This window comes from Gopherus flavomarginatus, chromosome 8, assembly GCF_025201925.1.
Source record: "Gopherus flavomarginatus isolate rGopFla2 chromosome 8, rGopFla2.mat.asm, whole genome shotgun sequence".
Classification (NCBI taxonomy): Eukaryota; Metazoa; Chordata; order Testudines; family Testudinidae; genus Gopherus; species Gopherus flavomarginatus.
Window position 1 is genome coordinate 36,661,413 of NC_066624.1, and position 14,118 is coordinate 36,675,530.

The following is a 14,118-nucleotide window of genomic DNA, read 5'->3' on the forward strand; positions in this document are numbered from 1 at the left end:
TGCAGTTAGGTTTGCCACATGTAAGAAACCTGACAAAAAAGCAATAAAATAGTTATTCAAATCAAGTCACGTGACATCACGTGCCTCTTCAGTACAAGCACAAACTTCACCATTACTGCAGCTACCATACCCCACAGACCAGGCACCAGAGCCTTAACTCTAGGGATCTCAGTAATCCAAAACACCTTTTAGCCACCTATTCTTCACTCCTTCCCCCCCTCCCACAAAAAAAAGAAATCTCCTAACATAGCCAAGTACTACACCAATTGTCCATAAGTAATGGGTTGGAAGGGGAAAATAATCTCGGGTGCATGCATAATTGAATAGATTGCAGGGGAAACTGGGTTGTGTATATGGTTTGTGGTGCATGTGGTGATAATGTGTGTATTTGTGGGTGGAGGAATAGAAGGCGTGCTTTTAGGTGACTAAAATTTTCATTTAGTTACCTTGCTTTTGAGTTGTTGGTAGGTATATATAAACATTTATTTTAAAACTTTAAAATTGTTAATGTAGTAAAGTCAAGCACGTGCGTTAGGTAATGCATGTGCTGCTTTTCTTTGGCATTAAGATGGTCTAACACATCTGCCTTGTTCCATCTGCAGGATGGAACTTGCTCAAGCAATAAATCAGAATTGATAGTGAAGGCAACTCTCTTCTGTAGGATCAGTATCACTTGTTGCAGATATATTTAGGGAATGAGGCAGGGAATTGCAGGAACAGGCAGGCCCAGTTAAGGTTCTAGAACTGAGAAGAGGCATGAAGGCAGGGATTTGAGTAGTTGGAGATGGTTTGACTTTTGCATGTCCAGGTCAGAAATAATTTAATATGCCAACTTTTTGAAGCTGTAATATTGGTGAAAAACCAAAACTTCTCTTTATTACATATTTATCTACTTAATTGATAAACTTAACATTTTAGGAGCCTTTTGTAACTATTACTTGAAACCTGTGCTTGAAAATCTCAGCAGATAACCAGCAGCTGAAATGAATGTGAAAATTCTGTTTCTGCATGCAATTCGCATAAAATTGGATCAATAAGCCAAGGAGTAAACTGATAAATTGAAGGGGAGAACACCTCCGTTAACTTTTCCCCGAATTTATTTCTTCCAATGCTACCTCAATTTCCATGGAAGATGGAGACTAGAGCTCATGAGCTAAAACTCATCAGAACTTCCAACTGCAATTTGCATGGAAACAAACAAATTTCAACTCTTGTTGTACTTACGTAATAGTACCAAAACTATTAGTTACTCCTGGAATCCAAGCTTCTTGTTATCTAACCACTAGACGATTGTGAAGCTTCAACTCTGCTGAACTTCATATGAAATCAAGAACTTAGGCAAACTGATATGCATTTGTAGAAAAAGTCCCCACAACTCTCTCCCAGAAATAATGTCTGGAGACAATTGTCTTCCTTTCGCCCAGCTTCATTGTATTACTATAACGGACTTTGAAGTGCAGGATGGGTTTAGAAAGCTATAGAGTGTGGCAGAGCTCTGACCTTGTTCCCGTGGGTCCTGCGCTTCTAGGCGGTTCATGCTAGCCTCAGTGGCTCACTGTGACCCTCCACGTAGCCCTTCTCTTTAGGGCCAGGGTTATAGTCTACTGAGCCCGTTTCATCATAGGCCTGCAAGGAGGTTGGTGAGAGAACACCCACAGTCTCTGTTCAGCCTCCTGTCCTGACAGGGGCCTGACTTCCCCTCCCAGGAGATGGTCCTGTAGTGGTGGACTGAGGGGAACCCGGGCCCACCCTCTACTCCGGTTCTGGCCCAGGGACCCTAATGGTAGCTGTTGTTGGCAGCCAACCTTTCACTGCCAGAGTTGCTACATTTCCCTGGGCCACTTCCCCACAGCTCTCTTGCTTCTCCCTTCTTCACCCTTACCTTAGGGCTCCTTCAACGATGGTTTGAGGGTGTCTTCATTAACCAGTACTTCAGCTGCACTTACTCTCCTCTGGCTCCCTGGCTCTCCCCTGTCTGACTGGAGTGAGCCCTTTTTATAGTATCAGCAGGGCCTTAATTAGAGTCAGGTGGTCACAGTAACTGAATGGCCTCACCTGACTCTTCACAGGTTAATTAGAGTCAGTCGTTCTCATTAGCCTGGAGCAGCCCCTGCTCTGGTCAGTCAGGGAACAGAAAACTGTTAATCCAGTGGCCAGTATATCTGCCTTCTGCTATTCTGCTGTACCCAACTGGCCTGGGTCTATCACAAGAGTTGTGAAATATTGATGGAATATCCCACAAATACCAAACTACGTACCAAAGTTCATCTGCTGGGAGTTGTTGTTTACTTTCCTTAAATAAGATGTCAGGTGGATTTTCCCATATTTCCATATGATGTGTTTTATATCTATACATTAAAATCTACCTCTTATTTGTATGTTTCATAATGTTAACAAAACATTTTTTAAAATAGTCAATCCTTGTATAATTTGAGTAAATCTTTTTTTCTCAATTTTGGTTACTTTTAAAAAATAAGTTCCTTTCAAATCTATGGATAAAATCTTAAAAGGATGTACGCTATTTCTTCAAACAGCATGTCACAGATTAATTTTTTGTCCTAGGGAATTTTATTTAAGCCTTAATATATCATGTGCTATACATCACTATTAGCTGCTACTTGGGTGATAAGTTTTTTAAATTTCTTCTCTGGAGGATGGAAGAAAATTTTTGTGTGCACTAGTCTTCTTGCTAGCCATACAAGGAATGTTATTGTATACAGCCTTGTTTATACTTGTAAGTCAGGAGTTTGGATGCAGTAGTCTTGCCAGATAGTAAGAATGACAATTCTAGATGTGAAATTTCACATCTATATTTTCTTAAATATAGTCTACTAATTAATGTAATTTGGATTCTGGCTTTTTAAAAATTTCATCTGTTCATTTTTTTTTTCTTTTACAGGGAGGATTGAAAAATAGCAAGCATGAGTGCACACTTTCTTCACAAGAATATGTCCATGAATTACGATCTGGTATCACAGAAGAAAAACTTTTTAACTGCCTAGAGTCTCTGAGAGTGTCTCTAACCAGCAATCCAGTCAGGTAGGAGATATGTTTTACTTTATAATAACAGAGACTATATGTAATGGTGTTAATTGTAAATAATAAACTGCTGTGTCATAAGTAGGACCCGTGTGTGAAATGTACAATTAACCCAAGTTAATTTCTTGGGTTTCAGTACCAAGATGGAAGTCTGAGAGTGCTGTGAAAGATAACTGATCATAATGGTTAAAGACATTAGGCTTTAGGTTAAGCACTGTTAAGAGGGAAGTATCTAAAAGCAGAGCAGTAATTCTTATAATTTCAGGCTCTGCTTAACAGTGTTTCTTCATGGAAGCTTTAGAAACCAGAAGATTTGTTCCTACTGTTTAAAAAGCATGTGGCTTTTGAAATTGCTGAAACTGTTGTTTTGGTTGAAGGAAGGGAAGTCATTTGATATCAGAGGTGACTGGTAAATCAAGTTATTTACCTCTGGTGTCAAATGAGACACTGGGGTGAGCAATGAAACCTGCTGACTAGTAAGCTATGAATGGTTTTATGTATATTACCATATGGCATATTTGCTAATAAATGTGCCCCAGTGGCTTCAGTATGTCTCGTCCTCTGTGCACAGCTTTAGAGTGAGAATGCGCAAAGGATTGACAACTGGGCTGACTTTGAACTTGTATCCATATTTATGTGAGGAATATTGGCTGACTGTCCATACTCCTTGTGAGGCTGATAACCTGCTGAGTTCCTTAAGCTGTAACATTTGTCCTGGCTGTTCTTAATCTGTTTATACAGTCACTAAACACCCCTGAAGTTTGCGGGAAGGGGGTATGTGACCAACACACACTTTCTAAGATGTACAGTAATAGAGCTCCTTTACTTCTGATGGTGGAATGTCTGAACTGAAGGAGGGGAAGGGCCATTTGCTTTATCCCACATGCTCTTCAATACCACAGCCATTCTTTCATAAAAAAGACTTAATTAGCCCTGGCCCAACACAGCCTTTACTTACCATATTTGAAAAAAAAAAAAATCCCGTGTGAAATATGCTGCACATCCGCAACAGCTTGTTTTGAAAGCATCATAAATTGATCAAGTAACCAAAGTTTGCCTGAAGGCTCAAATATGTCTCACTAGTGAGGGACTATTCCCTCACCTATTTAAGCTTCATGCCTATAGCAATTTTGACATTTGGTCTACTAGTTAAAACAAATAAGCTACAATACTCATCTTTCAAAGTGTGGCAAGTAGTATTTTTATTTTGTTTATTTATTTATTTTAAGCTTTTCAGATATGTTGTATAAAAGTATTGAGTAGTATTTTAGATAATGAATTATTTAGTAATTTTCAGTGAAAAAACAAAGGGGTAGACTGCCATTTTTTTAATGGTATATTTGGCCTGCCAGGAAAGTATCTTTCCTTAACTTTTTTGTTTAACTGTAAATCCCTGTTTTAGACCCTGTACTTTTGAAGTAAGGTTAAATAGGTATGTGTGATACAGTGTGTAAAAGTCTTTAAACTCCTGGCTAGGAGCAACCTAAGAAGAGTTAGACAAAAGTATCTTCAGTTTCCTGTGCCAGCTGCTACTGAGTTTGTGGGCAGGAATGCAAGGGATAAAAATCTGAGAAGTTACCTGGAGCTCGCAGGCAACCAGGCATTATAGCTATATTTTATGTTTGGTGCAGCCAGGCTCTACAGGAGTTAAAGCTGCACCAAACACAAGAGAAACAGACTACAGATAAGAGTTAGAAGGAAAAAGTCTGTGTTCAGTTTCTGGTCTCTTTCTGTACAATATAAATCTGTTTTGGCAAGGTTTCCCCATTCCTGTCTCCCCATGAGTTAGGGCTGACCAAAGGTTGGGTGAAGAGAAGCCCACTGTGTTCTCTGTTGTGCACCCCTATAAACAGATGATAATATTATTATTCTGGTACTGTGAAAAGTGCCTCTACAATATGCTTCACTTCCTATGATCAGGTACAGTATAATATGTAGGCTGAAAAAACACAAATAAGTTGTAAACTGTATTCACGTTTCCATGTTACTTGAATCAGTACCTTTTTAAAAGCTCTTTTTAAATAAGATTCTTATCTGAAAACCTTTCTGATTTACTTTCTTTATCTGCGTTAGAGGTCATAACCAAGATCTAAAGTGTCATGGCTACATTCATTTTTTAAATGTCACTGAGGAGCCAAAGATTTTTAGTGTTTTTTTTTTTTGTGTGTGTGTGTAAAACTTTTTTTTTGTCATACTATCACTTCTTCTGCTTGACTTTTTTTATGCCTTTGGATTGTAAATCTTGTACCTGAGGGTTTAAAATTCCCTGTTCTTCTAGTTAAGCCGTATCAGAGGTGTTGATAGCATATTCTACATAGCTCTGAAAACATGTAACTTTCTCAGTTCCAGGGAAAAGTGTGGATCAAGTTGAAAACTGCAAAATATTGCAATATAGTCAGATAAACTGTGGAGATCAGGAGGAGGTGAAATCCTACTGGAAATAAAAGGAAAACCTTTATTGACTATGAGTTGAACTCATTTAATTCAGCCGTGATGGACATATCTGTAGTGATTACATCTAGTTCATGAAATGTGAATAACCAAGCAGACTTTTTGGAAGTCAATAAGTAATTCTTATATTAAAACTGGGTTTTCTGCAGGGGTTTCTCCTTATAGCATATATTTGACAGATCAGTGCCAGCACTCATGCCAGTAATCATAGGCACAAGAACATGAATCACTCAGCATCTCTTGCAGGGTGCATGTTGAAGGGCCTGGGAGAGCAGGGTAAACATTTATTCTTATATAATTCTACTGATGTCTCTCTGTGTGTTACAGTGTGGGGAGGAGGTTGAGAGTGGGATAAATGTTCGTAGTATGGACATGCAGTGATAGCGGGTAACTAAGAGATGTGATGGATGACTTCACATAATATTTTTGTTAAACACATGGAGGCACCTGAGTGTGAGACAGTGCTGCGCAGCCACACAGTGTCCTTCTCAAGTGATAAAGTGATTTTTGTTTGGCATAAAATATGATCTCCCGTGCCCACCCTTACATTGGTGGTGTCTATAGGTTGATACTCAGCCTTGTTGTCAGTAAATAAATAAATTGGCGTAAGGGTGGAGCTGTACTCCGTTGTTCAAAATATGTGGTTAATACCCATGTGAAGTTTCAGTTATGTCACAACTTAAGGACTATATCATACCTTGAAGGTGTGTGTCCCAGTTAAGATCAGTGTGAAGACACAAACTCGAGGAAGCATTGCGTCTCAGAAGCGCTCATTCCCCTGTGGAGGCCCGGATGTACAGCAGACTGCTGCTTTGGAACCACCCTTGAAGAAGTAGTATTCATTCCCTTCTGCAGCTGGGTGCCTTGACATAATTTCTCTGTTACTGTGGAAAAGCTAGTGCTGATGGTAGCATTAGCCTTGGAATGGCTGCATTTTGATTTCAAGGCTAAATTTATTACATTACCTTCAAGGAGTTTCTTGTCCAACTCCTGTGCCCTAAATATTTTAATGGGAGGCTGATTTACCTATTCAGTTCTGCTATCGAGGAAATAAAATCAAACAAAAACCAATTAAAAACAAACTTCTGTATTAGACTGGACATCTCGAGTTTGAAAATAGCTTTCTCTGAACATAATAAAAGATGTTTCATGAAAACTGGTCAGCAAAACTCTGGGAAATTCAGAGGCATGTCTATATTTAATTTTGCTCTACTGGTATATTACCACTTCATAATCTTTCTTTTTCACTTTTAATTTTCTCTGCACTGTGTCTTCAGAGGATAATTAACTAAATGTTTCTCTTAGCATGTTGTAGCTCATTCTCTAATCTCGGAGCTGGCGTGGAGGTATGGGAGTAGGGAAGGGACAGACCAGTTGCCTGGATGAAGAGGCAAACACTTACTTACCTAAAAGTTTTACCATAGGGATCATTTAGGAGAATTTTAGCACCATTTCTCATTACTTGAGTGAAGTCAATGTCAGTCTCAACAGGTATCTCTTGAATTGTATTGTTATGACACTCTCTGTCATGATGGAATTTGTCTTATGGTGAAATACACCCCTCCTGGGCACTGTGCCATATCATTTTGAGTATACTTTTTAACAAGTTGGAGTAGATGACTGCATTAATGGGGAAGTTAACAATTCACTGCCTCTGCTACATGCACTAAAGGGTAAAAAAGAACTTAAGTTAATTCACAATGTTTTGTTTATGGAAGTATCAGTTATTCATGATATAAGTTTTTATTAAACTATATGTGAATTTCATGCATCTTTAGTAGCCTAGCATTTCCAAACAGCTCATATAAAAATATTGTTTACCAAGTTTGAGTATCTTTTGCATATAGCCTACTTCAATACTTGTCCTGGAGTTTCATTCATAATTTCTTTTATTGAGAAAATAGGTTAACAACAACTAGTTTATTGTATGCTAAAAATTCTCTGTAAACATATCATCCTTGTAATGACAAAAAGATGAAAATATTTAATAAGATGAGAACTTACAATATAAAAGTTTTGATTTTGTTGTGCATTTAGTATTTTCTCTTCCCTGTAGTGGAGAAAGTATTGTGTTAAGAATAGACCTAAATCATTACCATAGGAGATGTACTAAAATATATTTTTATTTAGTTACTTTGGGTGAAGTGTAGCTGTCAAAGTTAACCTGGACTGGTAATTCACAGCAAGTTCAGAAGACAATTCCTGACACTTTATACCCTTGTAATCTTTGCTAGTTGTTGATAGAATCAGTATATAATCATACTGCTATCAATACTCATTCTCTTCACTGTGACTTGTCATTTATATCATTGGCTGCCTGACTCCGACAAAAGAGGAATAACTTGTAGAAGAAAGTAACCTTGACTAATATTGATATAGGTTAACTTAGGCTGTAGGGCAGAATTTGGAACCTATTTATTCCTGTGCAACCTTGTTGATCTTAGGCCACATCTACAATAGACTATTTTACTGGTAGCATTTGTGCCAGCATACAGCTACCGACATTGCTGTAGCATGTGCACGTATGGCCTTTTTCTTTTTTTCTTTTCTTCTTTTTCCTGGTGCAGCGTGTCCTCTCAGCAAGAGGCTTTATCAACAAAAGACAACCGGCACTGTGGGTAGGCATTCCAGTGTCTCCTGTGCTATCTTGTGTGCTGCTTTTTGGGTCATTTTTGCAGGCATTGTGGGATACCAGCATTCCTCTCATGGAATTGTGGGAGCTTGGATTCAAATTTCCACTATTCTTTGTTCCATCCCATAATGTGCTCTTCCTTGCACTGCTTTTCAATCTCTCCACTGTCTCGGTGTCAGGAGCAGGGATGCCTAACAGATCAGTGGAATTCTCGTCTGTTTTAGTGGCAGGGCACCTGATAATTCTATATTTGCAGAACTTCAGCTACCATACTGGCCAGTTTGAATTGGAGCAAAACTCATGTAGGTGGTCTCACTTCTGTGGAAAATGAAAAAAATTCTCCTCAGTCAGTGGTGGATTAGCCACTGGCCCATGGGCCCATGTCCCAGGGCCCTGGCCAATGCAGGGTGTGGGGGATGGGGAGAAAAATGGGCGCCCGTCTGCCCAGACCCACTCTATCCACCTGCCATTCCTGCTGAGGAGCAGAGTTTGGGCACAGGGTCTTGCCTCGCTGTACCCATCTGATGTTCCAACTGGAGCATCAGGTGGGCAAAGTAGGGCAAGCCCACATGCCTTGACCCCATTTTCCTAGCAGGAGCGCGGTGGGTAGGGGACCGTGGGTGGGAGGGGACTGCAGGTGTAAGAGGTGGGGAGAGGCCCCCGCTTGCTCTGGCCCAGGGGCCCACGCAAAACCCTAATCCACTCCTGTCCTCAGAATGTCTATATTAATTTCTGTGTACTTAATTTGTAACGCCATTTCTCTGGCCAGATTAGGTACTTTCTAACTTGGATTTGGGAGCAAAACATTCAAAGATAGGACAACTGTGTCACTTTGGGCAAGTTATTTAACCTCTGTGTCTGTTCCCCAGAAAAATGGGATTAATACCCTACATCACAAGAATTTTGTGAGCATTAGATAATGGTTCTGAAGCAGATGGAAGATATGAAACCATATATAAGTTATTACTATTACGGTATGTCTACACTATGAAATTAGGTTGATTTTATAGAAGTCGATTTTTAGAAACTGATTTTATACAGTCGATTGTGTATGTCCACACTAAGCACATTAAGTCAGCAGAGTGCATCCTCACTACCGTGGCTATCATCGACTTACAGAGCGGTGCACTGTGAGTATCTATCCCACTGTTTCAACAGTCTCCGCTGCTCATTGGCATTCTGGGTTAAGCTCCCAATGCCTGGTGGGGCAAAAATATTGTCATGGATGGTTTTGGGAACATGTCGTCAGGCCTCCCTCCGTGAAAGCAACGGCATACAATTGTTTCGTGCCTTTTTTCCTGGGTTACCCGTGCAGATGCCATAGCATGGCAAGCATGGAGTCTGCTCAGCTCACCATCACCATACGTCTCCTAGGTGCTGCTGGCAGACACGGTACAGCGTTGCTACACAGCAGCAGCTCCTTGCCTTCATGGCAGATGGTGCAGTAGGACTGATAGCTGTTGTATGTCTCCTGGGTGCTCCTAGCAGACCTCGGTGAAGTCAATTGGGGCGCCTTTACAGATATGGCTATCCTCCTCCTCGAGTACCGAATGAGAGCCAGAGACTCCAGATCATTCTCTTCTTTAAGTTTTGTCTCATGGAGATTCAGTCCTGCCTGGAATATCATGTGAGCTGGAGGCTTCTGCGTCATGCTGCTCTCCCAGCCGGCAGCACTGTGCGGTTGCTCCTACCCCAGCCTACTCCTTGCTCCCATGGCTCATGAAGCCTGGATGGTGATAAGGAGCAGTTCAACTATAGACTGAGCAAGTGCAGAATGGTGGTAGAATGTGCCTTTGAACGTTTAAAAGCTTTCTGGCGATGTTTGCTGACTAGGTCAGACCTCAGCGCAACCAGCATTCCCATTGTTATTGCTGCTTGCTGTGTGCTCCATAATATCTATGAATGTAAGGGGGAGACATTTATGGCAGGGTGAGAGATTGAGGCAAATTTCCTGATGTCCGATTTTGAGCAGCCAGACACCAGGGTGATTAAAAGAGCACAGCAAGGCACTCTGTGCATCAGAGAGGCTTTGAAAACCAGTTTCATGACTGGCCAGGCTTTGGTGTGACAGTTGTGTGTGTTTCTCTTTGATGCAAACCCACTCCCGTTGTTGATTTTAATTCCCTGTAAGCCAGCCACCCTCCCCCCTTCAAAATAAAGTAACTGTTGTTTTGAAACCATGCATTCTTTCTTTATTAATTAAAAAAAAGAGATAACAGACAAGGCCACATTCCTTATTGTAGCCACACTAAAAATCAAACTGTCTGAATGACAGCCTTCTGTTGCTTTGGCCATCCTCTGGAGTGGAGTGGCTGGGTGCAAGGAGCCTCCCCTCCCCCCTGCGTTCTTGGACATCTGGGTGAGGAGGCTGTGGAACACGAGGAGGAGGGTAGCGGTTATACAGTGGATGCAGCGCTGGTCTGTGCTCTTGTTGGATTTCCTGCAGCTCCATTCATACTAAAATTGACCTCATGCAGCTAAATTCAACCTAACCCTGTGGTGTAGACCAGGGCTTTGTGAAGATAACTGAGTGTAATTGACATAGAAGGCTGATAAAATGTCGAGAGGTGCTGAAATACTATGAAGAGGATTCCTATGTGAGTGTCTGCTCAGGTAAAATCTCAGAGGTGGATTCCAAAATTGTGAACCACATTAAACTGACAAAAAAATAAAAGCACCAAGATCTTTTTCAAATGTTTAATTTAGTCACCCCTGAGCCACCACTCATTCTCTGAAACACTTTTTAAAAAAAAAAAAATAATTCCCTTTATCGACTTATCACAAGATCTTTCCAAATGGAGGGAAAGAGAACATTCTATAAAGGAAACATTTTCCCTTTCTAATCACATTGTATCTATTGCCTAATTGATCACAGTTCATCGATATAGAGGTAATTGTGAAGGCACAAACACTGCATTTGGCATCTCTGATACAATCCTGCAAGCAAGGACAGACAGATTAGGAAGCAGACACCTTATTACAGCATGTATAAATGCTCTAGTAATTAGTTGGAGTGCTGAAACAAATGGAGTAGAAAATAATGATAATTAACAGCAATTTTAGTGTAAAACAAAGAAAAAGTAATGATACTCAATTATGTTTATACAGGAAAAGGGTCAAATACATCTATCATGGATAGTTCAAAAAGCATACAAAGACAGCAACACACCAACTCTGAAGCCTCCCTTCCATTTAGGATTGGTTTCCTAGGGAAGTTATTAACACCCCCCCACCACATGCACACCGTGTTCTATTAAAACTGTGTATTCTTTTAGTCAATTTTATTTGTATCCTTGGGTTCTAAATTTTGTGTTTACTGGGTACAACAGGTTTGGCAAATCATGAGTTAAATAAAGAAACAAAATATACCTGAGACCTGATGGACTGATGTTTATTTTCAATAACTTTTCATGAAAACTGTGAAAATGCAGAACTCCTTGGTTCTAGGGTTAGTAAGAAAATTGTACAGCCATGGAATATTTAAAAATAAAAGTTGACTTAAATTTCTAGAGTGCTTAATTGTTTTGTTTGTCTCAACTGCACATTTCCTATGTTGGTTTAAGCTTTATCCATTAAATAAGATAATGAAAATATCAAGATTACAATGGCATTGCAAACCTATTTGGATTTTGCTTTTAAAGTAACTTGTGCAAAATCTGTTTGGCTGTCACATTTGTCCTCAGAGGTTTCGTTTGTCAAGTGCTTTGGCTTCTTTTGAAATGAATTATGCTATTTTAATGAAAAATAAAATAGTATTAAATTTGCTATATTATCATAACAACTCAACATTCACATAGGTCACCATTAGAGTTGTTTCACATTTTAACTTCATTTAGAATACCTACAACCAATCAGAAGTGGAAGAAGGCAAACCAGCGTGGGGAGGAGTAAGCAGATATCTGAAGCAAAGACAGCCTGTTCAAAAAAGCAGAACAGATCTAAATTTTGTTGTTGTACTGTGGTGTGGTTCAGGTGCTCAGATGCTAATATGAATTTGGAGTAACTAGAGCTCGTAGATATTGTGTTGATGGCTTAATTGGTTGTTACTGATGTTTTTAGTCAGTTTTAGTGAGCATGTTTAAAGTTTAGTGTGAACATTTGGTTTTTCCTCAATGGCTGTACACTGTTAATTTCAAATACATTTACCAGCAAGAAAATATTTAAAAAAATGGAAAAGGGGGGGAAACCTCCCCGCAAAAGATTTCATTTTTATCTTTAGAGGACAGAGAACACACAATGAGAGAAAACTACATTTATCTTTAAAACAAAAAAGAAACAAACAAAAATACAGAAACTGCCTCAAATGTTCATGGTGAATAATTCATGTACTCTTAGCTATTTATTTTACTTAACTGTGATTTTTTTTAATCTGTGAAACATTTTGCAATAATTCTTACAAAAAACTATAAAAATGTGTAGTTTTTGCCAGAACACATTAAAAAGTAATTCCATGACATCAAATCAGTACTACTGAAATAGAAGGAAGACTTGTAATTTTAGTCAGATACATTGATAGCTGCAATGCAGAAGCAGGCTTTTTTTTTAATGCTAATATAAATGGGGACAATATAGAAGAGTTTCTTTAAAGTTGGCATTGTTGCCGCTGAATAGCTACATTGTATGGAGTGGGGGGAAAATAAAGAAGAGCAAGTGGAGTTATATTCTCAGCAAGTAGTAGAAGACATCCCTGCTGCATACCACCCATCCATTTTAAAGCATGCTGTTGGTAAAGAACCTTCTATACTGCCTTCTACCCAGCTGGTTGCATGAGCATTACAGAGACAACATTAGATAATGTTTTCATCCCTCAGCCACGAGGCCGGGAAGGTCTCCAGTGAAACTTCTCCAAACTGCCAGGGTGCTGTTAAACTGTATTTTACTGATCCACTATAGTGGATTTCAGGGAAAATCTTAAACTTTCTCGTCTTTGCTCGCACTGTTTCATCATTGGTGGACCTGTTTCTTCTTTAGTTGAATGTCTGGACATTGATGATTCAATATGTTACTACTTCAACAGCATTGTTACTTTTCTGTACATCCTTTTTGAGAGAGAGACACTTTCCGTATGAAAGGACATAAAGGACCTTCTCTTCCAAATATATAATCAGAGGATTTGGAAAGCGGCTGTAACTCTGATGCTTTTAGAAACTGCTTCAGTGTATAAGATCCAGTTCAGTTGTGGAAACATGAGCTTGCTGTTAAGTTAGTTTTGCTTGGACTTGGGAAGGATGCCACTGTTTGTACCTGTATAAGCAGTTTTCAGATATTGTAGTTGTCTGGTTAAATGTTATGCAGCTCAGTCTAAATAGCCATGCTTTTTTTTTTTTCTTTTTAAATTGGTACAATGCTTAAGGCCCAGATTGTTGGCTGGAGATTGATGTAGTTCCCTCCTTTTTTCCTAAACTTGTCACACAAAAATTTCAGTTATAAGAATCCCAATTTCATTTTTATTTTGAGCGCACAGGGAAGCACCCAATTTTTAGAGCAAGAATTATACTCTCTACCCTATTCATGTCTATTGCCTGAAGTGTATGAAAGAGAATATGATCTACAGGGAGAACACTAATGAGTCTGGAGAAGTTATTTCCAGCAATGCCATCTCAGTGCAGGTGGATGTATGGTTAATGCTTTTCAGAAGAATTGATGGCAATAAATCACTAGCACTAGGGGTTGCATGTACCTAGCAGAAAAGAGACCTAAATCCACTTAGAAATATCACAGAATTGTGATTGCCTTGGTTTCTTTTGAAAGCTGCTGCTGAAATTGCATTACACCTTTGGGGGTGACTTACCACAGTAGCATTACTTTCCCTATACTTCATTGTATTTTAGTTGTCACACATGGAACAGTTTCTATACTCTCACTTTCATGGTGGTAGTTTGCTATTCAATGCCCCAAGCAGGTGCAGAAGATAAATTTTCTAAACTGTATATGCATGTACATTTCCACACGCCAGGCATGGCTTATGTTTTCTTACATTTTCTATTACAGTAGAC

The 14,118-nt window shown here is 39.3% G+C and overlaps 1 protein-coding gene across 8 annotated transcripts in view; it reads left to right on the top strand.

Moving 5' to 3' along the window:
* DIAPH2 (diaphanous related formin 2) overlaps nt 1–14,118 on the top strand; it is an 879,031-nt gene that overhangs the window by 132,299 nt on the left and 732,614 nt on the right. For all 8 annotated transcript variants that reach the window (XM_050965017.1, XM_050965016.1, XM_050965012.1 and 5 more), the window contains one exon: nt 2,900–3,039. In XM_050965017.1, the coding sequence (XP_050820974.1) occupies nt 2,900–3,039 (140 nt within the window). The remainder of the gene's footprint in view (nt 1–2,899; nt 3,040–14,118) is intronic.